The following is a 7,479-nucleotide window of genomic DNA, read 5'->3' on the forward strand; positions in this document are numbered from 1 at the left end:
GAGAGTAGTTTTTTAATGCTATACATCTATATATATATAAAAGGAGAAAATGTAGGGTGTGTTTGTTTTGTAAAATAATTTGAAAAAATATATATATTTTTTTTTATGTGTAATATAGAAAATTATGTAGAAAATATAAGAATAATAAATATATGTAATATATTAATTATTTTGGAGAAATATGTAGAGTTTTTTTCACTAAAAGAACATAGCTCTAAATTTTGCCTTATATGTAGATTTAATTATTATTTTTAGATATATATATATATATACTAGTCGCTTATGGCACGCTACACCGGACATTTTTGTATCTGTATTTCAAAAAATTATATATGTTAACTATAACTTTTTAGGTTAACAAATAAACAATCGGAGTATTTGTGAAATGCAAAGAAATATGTTTGAACTTTTAGGTGATTTTTTTGGCTTATTTTTTGCCTTTTTTAAATTGAGTTTGCTGCCCCATATTCGAAACAAATAGTTCTTAGAAATCTAGCATGCATCGATCCTTCAATTCGAGTCTTCGACAGTATCTATTTGTAACCAATTTTTTGGGGTCATATCTAAATTTTATATATATAATTAATACGAACTTAGCTCTTCATTTTACATTAAATCATGTAAGTAAAGCATGTGTTTGTTCTTAGTTGTCAACTCTTTTGTCTGCAAGTATTATTGAGCTTTCTTAGCAGCATTTCAAATCAAGATCATGTATTTTTCAGTGATTTTAGTGATGTAACAAAGATGCTCAGAATATAAATTAGAATTGATAATGAGACAATAAATTCCATTTGCTAAATGTTCTTTCAAAGGAAGCCAACACATTTAATACAAAGAATGGTGAGAGTATGAAATTATCAGAGATAATTGACAAAAATTGAAACTGGAGTCACAATATTACACAATAAGAATTTTCGTTTAATCATCACTACCAAAACAATGGGCTATCATTACGGTACGAGGGGGCGTAACAATAACATCGATACAAATGACTATTTTCGTTACGATCTTATCCGTAACAAAAAGATTTTTTCTGGTCAAAGCCTGAGTTTCAATTGTTACGCAAAATTTTCCGTAACAATTACAAATATGGTAATATTTCAAAAAAAATAGCATTACTTACAATTAATTTCATAATATTTTTCAATTAAATATATTTTTTTCCTCTTAAATAACAAAAAAAAAAAAGAAGAACTCATTTTTACGCTTTCAACATAATGGGTTGGGACCATTTTTTACATCCTTAGACACCATTGCGATGGATCACTTTCAACACTACAAAATGTTAGGGCAAATAAATTTTCTCCCTTTTTCGTCTCATTCCCTTCTTCCGCCATGCGAAAGGGCCAACATCACCCTATACTTCTATCGGTGACAAGCTACTCCAGCGCCGGCCTTTAGGTAAGAATTTTGATGATTTCCCCTATCTGAATCTGTGCGTATGTTCTGGTTCTCAAAGCCCCATTCGATCTTCGGGTTTGTGTAAGAAAATGATTCTTGTATCGAGCCACTAGGGCTTCGGTGATTTAGTAGTTTTTGGGTCAAACAAAACTAATTCCTTACTCATTTATTGCTAGGAAATCCGGTTTGAAAGAAGATTGGCTTACGGGTTCATTTCTATGATTGTAAAGGCTATTATGTAAGTGGGTTTGTAGTTTTTCAATTTCTTCTTAATCGATCATGTTGTTAGTTGTTTAAGTAGTAGTAGTAGATGAGGAGAATTAAGGATTTACTAAACCCAGCTCTATGAATATTATTATATATTTATATAAATATCAATGTTTTACTGGTACGGGAGTGAATAGAAGTGGGTGTTTGTTACTTCTAGTTTTTGTCCTCATTTTAAGTGGTTTACTTGTTGCGAGAAAATAGAAAAAAAAAATTGAAAATCATTGATATCCAAACTTATGGTGAAATCAAGGTTGCGTCAAATATTTTTATCTAGTGCATCTTTAAAATATCTTTTCATTAAAATGAATTTGGGATATACATAGAGGCTGATGTCTTAGGCTTATTCCCATACCGACATGGAAATTAAGTGATTTAGATTTGAAATTGTGTAGTTACCTCAATATATTTTCAAATCGGAATGAGAGATGCTAGTATGTTTTCAATAGGTTAAATTATGGTGTGATTGCCCTTTTATAAGGTATTTACTACAAAAGGTTTGTTCTAATTCAATCCCAGAAGTGAGAATGCATATGGTGACTTAGTGCATGTTTATAGTGTTGTTGTAATTAATATATATATCACATTTTGGGTGTTGTAGCTTAAATTAAAGATGGGCAAAAAAAGAAGAGTGCCAGGTATCCAATTAAGGAGACAAACATCACAAGATTTCAATTATTTAAAGTATTGGAGATCAATGAAGTAATTTTTAGGTTATATTCGATGAGGTTGGTGATGGATGGATCGATGATGATGAGTTTGAATGTGTATATATATGTGTATAAATATTAATTCGATGATGAAGAAGAGTTATAATTAATCGTCTGTGGATATATTCAAAATAGAGAATGAGATTGAGGTTGAGATGGGATTATTTATTTATTTATTTATGCAATATCTGGGTGGTCTCCATCACCGGCGCTCCAATGTCTCCCTTTTTTTTTTCCAATCCTTTCTTAAAAGAAACTTGTTAGTGTTTGAGATCCTTCTATTTCTTTCAATGATTTCATCACACTTAACTTGTCTGTTCTATTGGACGTTTCTAAGATTGGAGCCTTTAGAATGATGAAATTGACGTTAATATATTGTGACCAACATTTTATCTTGAGAGCTGGTGGGGATCTGCTGCTGCAAAAAATTGGTCTGATAAATAGCTTGCTCTCGGGAGCTTTTAAGTATATTTATTTTTCTTTTTTCTTGTCTAATTTTTTTTAAAAATAAAAAATAAAAACGACTTTTAACATAATGTCAATGTTATATTATAAACTTCCTTTTCCATACGAAGTTGCTTACTCAGTTTGGTGCATTTTTGGATCTGGTGGCCGATAATGTAATGATTGTTAAATTAGTTTGTAGAGCATAGATGAAATAAGGTAATGATTGTTAAATTAGTTTGCACAATTAGGTTAAAATATATCCCCAATTATATCTTCTAAGTAATTGACCATTTGCTCTTAGGTTGCTACACTTGTTTTGAATGATTAATTTGGAAAATATCAACATGTGTTTTGCTTGTTATAGATTATGACATTTTGTGACTAATGAAATAAATTGAATGATTTTTTTTGTATCAATTAATCACTATATTTTTATTATTATTTGAACAAAATATTGCAAAAATATAAAATATAATTATGATATTTTGGGCGGACGTCGACGCCAGAAAATAAAAAATATATATATGTATATGGTGTGGCGCTAAAGGTGGCGCCAACATATATTTTATTTTTATTTTTATTTTGGTATCACTTTCGGCATCAATAAATTTTTTTTTACTTAGTTGTGGCACCACCTTCAATGTCTTTTTTTTTTTTTTCTTATTTATGGTTCCTATAATGGCACCAAGAGTTTTATTTTTGGTCCAGAAATCCGGCGCAAAGGAAATTGGAATCATAATTCTGTACCGGAGTAAAACCATGACACATGCCGCGCCATTTGAGCATAAAAGTTGTGGTTTTTGCGCAGTTCATTCCGCGCCAATTCCTCATTTTTCTGGTACTGTTATACTCTGAGTTTTCTTTTGCAACATTCCATTTTAAATTGTTCATGTTGCATCCCTTTTTTTTTTGTGTTTTTATTTTAATTTGAAGTTCACAGTTTCTCCCCTGTGAAGAGAGGTCAACATGATTTGTTATGCTTTCCTTCGAGATCGTATGTTAGTGATAAAGAATCAAAGTTACCAACACCCAAATTCTCTGTACAATTTTAAGCCCAATGTCAAATTTCTGCATGTTCTTCATGCTATTGATGTACTGTTCCATTTGCAATTAAATTTTATTTCCTGCCAAAGCCATAACACGTGAAGAATAAAAAATATGATGGATTTCACTTTTACGCATTTGGACTTTGTCTCTGCTCATCATCGGCTATTGGGTCTGATTTTACTTATTTTTACAGGTCTTTAATCAATTGCTATAAGGATAGGTCCGTGTTGTTTTTATTAGGTGAGTTATGTCCAAAGTTCTTGCTTGTCTTCAAGCTGGCTATGTGAAAACCTTACACTGTTTGAGTTTTTTTTTCAACTATAAATTTCCATGTGATCAAAATTTTGATGGTGTATTACAATACATGTGATTTAAGAAGAAGAATAATAATTTATAAGAACAAACGGAAATAAAATAACAAAAGACGCTTAATGATAGAGCCAAGACAAGAAAATTTTATGCATTAACCAAATGTAAAGCAACTTTTTTCCTTTTTTTCAGCTTCTGGTGATAATGGAATACTAGAAGTCATGGCTGATCCCCAAGGTGCAATTTCAAGAGAATTTCAGAATTTGGGTGTTTGTGTGGTGCAACAGTGTGCCAAAATTTATCAACTAGGCATGTCAATATTCTCGTCTTATAGTGTGGTTGTAAATTTATTTTCTAGAAAATGCATAAAACTCTGGGGTGCTTCATTAATGTTAGTTGAAAGCTTCTTATGCTTGTACTGTATAGTGTCAACGACAACCACTTATGATAAATTTATGAAGGAACCAATTCAAAGGTTTGTTCTACAGTTTCAGTCCCTCCATCATCATATAATACTAAAAGTGGTATATATGGTTTTAATTCAATCCTAAAATAGAGAATTGTGAGCTAGTGCGCGTTTAACTTATGTAGTAGTTTGCCCTATTTTTATGGAAAATTAGTGCATGTTTAACTTATGTTTTTTTTATAGGAAGTGGTCGTGTGTCAATGAAGGCATGAGTGAATTCAGGATAACCACATTTGAGTTTAAGTTATATTTTTTTATAGGAAGTGGCCGTGTGTCAACGAAGGCGCGCTATGTGAATCCAGGATAACCAAATTTGAGTTCAAGTTATGTTTTTTTATAGGAAGTGTCGTGTGTCAATGAAAGCGTGTTGTGTGAATCCAAGATAACTAGATTTGAGTTTATTCCTTATGTTGATACAATTTAGACATTAGGTACCTCTATAACAATACGTGCAAGGTTGGCCTTACTTGATTCCTTTGTTGTAGACATATTTACGAAATGAGCTAAACAAGATTCCCCCCGAAGGGTGGACTCCAGCTGTTCGGGTGACTCTGTACCGACAGACTCTTGGGGAAAAGAGCAAGAAGCGCTCGAAGGTTGACAGTGCTACGAGTTCAGGTCATCCCCTCAGTGAAGCAACTAGTTTAATAGATATTGTAGCATTCCAGCAAGGGTGGGAAAAAATGCATAATGGAATTGCAGAGTTGACAGCAACGATGACTGAATTCAAAACTATCAAGGCTGATGTGTATCCATTCATGCACAGAAACTCCAAAGCAGTTACTGGCCCATTTGAAGTAGTCGTAATATCCGTACTTTTCATAATTCTATCCTATGAGCTTTGGATGGCTTAGGAATTCACTATGATCTGTTTATTCTTGATAGGCCACAACTCGTATTGATACGGTCTCTGAGCTTATCAGGCCTATTTCCGAATCACCTATGATGGTATGATGTCTTCAAAACCTGAAGTTAACTAGTAATCAGTGCAGTGTCAACTTTAGGCCAATTCTCTTGGCCAACTATGTTTCTAACTTATTCGTAATGTCTATTGTAGGTTGGCACCTGTGTGCTTATATTATCTTATACTAGATAAAAGAAATTTTTTGCTAAGGGACTTTTGCTCTGCCCCCCTATGCCTGGTTCGTGGTATTGTGCCTTGAGTTTTTTTCTTTTAACTCCTTCAATATAATGTTCATACCGCATCATCGATATTGTGACCATTCAAGTCTCATAGTGCAGATGATCATGGTTTTATTGAGTTTGCCATATTCAGTTTGACATACGTGGCAGTTAGAATATTATGTATACGTAGGTTGTTAATGTACGGCAGTGGCTATGTTGGCATTATGCCAATTATGTGCTGATCTTATATTTTTTATCGTTCACATGACATTGTTTATGGCTATGCTCCTATTACACTATTTAGGTGCACATTGCAGTGCCAAAACTAATAAATGTTGGCCTTATTATTGAGTATCTTGTAGTTCCGAGCTGCCTACAATAGCTACTTATGTGATGAGGATCACTAACATATAATTTGATTTATTAGTCGTCGGTACTCTAAACTTGAACTCATCAGCGGGTGTATGCTCATATTTAATACATAAATGGTAATTAATCTCCATGGGACATGATAATACGACACATACATGGAGTAGTCCCATTTGGGGGTAACCATATGGATTTATTACTTATTGAAATTATTATTTGAATGTTGTACATGATCTACTGCTTTACTTAGGTTTTATTGGTGGATGAGTTGTTTATAGTTCGAGTTGCAATCACACAGGAAATTAGAAAGTACTGTTTTTTGGTGCCTAATTCATGAGTCGAATACCATGTATTGTAGTACATGTCTGAATGTACATACTCACGTTGTATGAGTTGGGAAGTTTATACTTCAAATGTGTTATGGCATGTTACATATACAGTTTGATTGTGTGTTGATATATATGGTAAACTACATACTCAACAATTGTACTTGTGAATGTTTTAGGTGACACATTTTTCTTGTCAAGGTTTTCATTACATTCGCCTCAGTCCCGGACACACCACTTATTTTTCCGACAATTGCTGGGGTGACTTCCATTCGCGATGTTGTCGGTGAAGATCCTATTGAGTGGAATTACAAGGATGTTCGGATATACTTTCATAACTTTCATTTATTGAATTCCAAAACTTAAAAGAAATATTACTTAAACTAAACCTTCTTCTGTTGATAATTGCAGCTCATGCCCACCCCTGAAGCATATCAACCGATTCCTTAATGTTTTGCCCCCGTTTGCCTTATGGATTGGATGTCGTAGATAAGTTTGGATGGTAGGTTGTTACGGCTATGTGAAATACCTATGGAATAAATACATAGACATTTGGAGTTATCTTTTGTGTGGTAAGAATTATTGCTATGGATTGATGGATTTCCCCACTTGCTTATTACTAGGTTGGATGTTTAAAATGCTTACGTTTTGCGGAACATAATTTCGAAGTGAAGATGTTGCTAGGCTTGTTTGATGGGTTACTTTATTTTGTTGTTTGGTGGTGAACATCGACTAGTAAATATTGTTATGTTAATATCCTATGTTGGGATTCCTTTATAGTGTTTATTGTTTGCAATTTTGGCTAATCGTAATATTTATAGCATGGTTTTATACAAAATTTCCTTTGGTGTAAGAAAGATCACAACAGGTTAATTTGTTACGCAATTTCAACTGTACCACAACTACTCTTTTTTACAAAACACTATTTTTCGTAACAAAAGGAAGAAATGACGTAACAAAATGTTGTTTTGGATGTTTGTTGTTACGACCGATTTTGTGACCATAAGAATGG

The 7,479-nt window shown here is 32.8% G+C and overlaps 1 protein-coding gene across 16 annotated transcripts; it reads left to right on the forward strand.

Moving 5' to 3' along the window:
• The first annotated feature begins 1,228 nt into the window (after positions 1-1,228).
• Positions 1,229-7,262, forward strand: LOC127251270 (uncharacterized). 16 transcript variants are annotated; one of them, XR_007838865.1, is made up of 10 exons: positions 1,229-1,401; positions 1,578-1,639; positions 3,534-3,663; positions 4,066-4,112; positions 4,374-4,418; positions 5,133-5,595; positions 5,705-5,789; positions 6,647-6,785; positions 6,879-6,969; positions 7,091-7,262. XR_007838865.1 is itself a non-coding variant. In XM_051274900.1 (7 exons), the coding sequence occupies exons 3-6, from the start codon at positions 3,592-3,594 to the stop codon at positions 5,741-5,743; spliced, it is 492 nt and encodes a 163-aa protein (XP_051130857.1). In that variant the 5' UTR covers positions 1,229-1,401; positions 1,578-1,639; positions 3,534-3,591; the 3' UTR covers positions 5,744-5,789; positions 6,647-7,262. The 16 variants fall into 16 exon arrangements, 9 of the variants coding, with proteins under 9 accessions (XP_051130857.1, XP_051130858.1, XP_051130855.1 ...); XR_007838862.1 differs by having other exon boundaries at positions 6,647-7,262; XR_007838863.1 differs by lacking the exon at positions 4,066-4,112 and having other exon boundaries at positions 6,647-7,262.
• Positions 7,263-7,479: the final 217 nt, after the last annotated feature.

This window comes from Andrographis paniculata, unplaced genomic scaffold (assembly GCF_009805555.1).
Source record: "Andrographis paniculata isolate CXL003 unplaced genomic scaffold, ASM980555v1 Contig43END, whole genome shotgun sequence".
Classification (NCBI taxonomy): Eukaryota; Viridiplantae; Streptophyta; class Magnoliopsida; order Lamiales; family Acanthaceae; genus Andrographis; species Andrographis paniculata.

Coding starts and splice junctions, on each gene's coding strand:
- LOC127251270 (XM_051274896.1), top strand. CDS start 3,592: ATGCCGCGCCATTTGAGCATAAAAGTTGTGGTTTTTGCGCAGTTCATT. Junction 3,664..5,132: donor GCCAATTCCTCATTTTTCTG/GTACTGTTATAC, acceptor CCTTTGTTGTAG/ACATATTTACGAAATGAGCT. Junction 5,451..5,532: donor CTGGCCCATTTGAAGTAGTC/GTAATATCCGTA, acceptor TATTCTTGATAG/GCCACAACTCGTATTGATAC.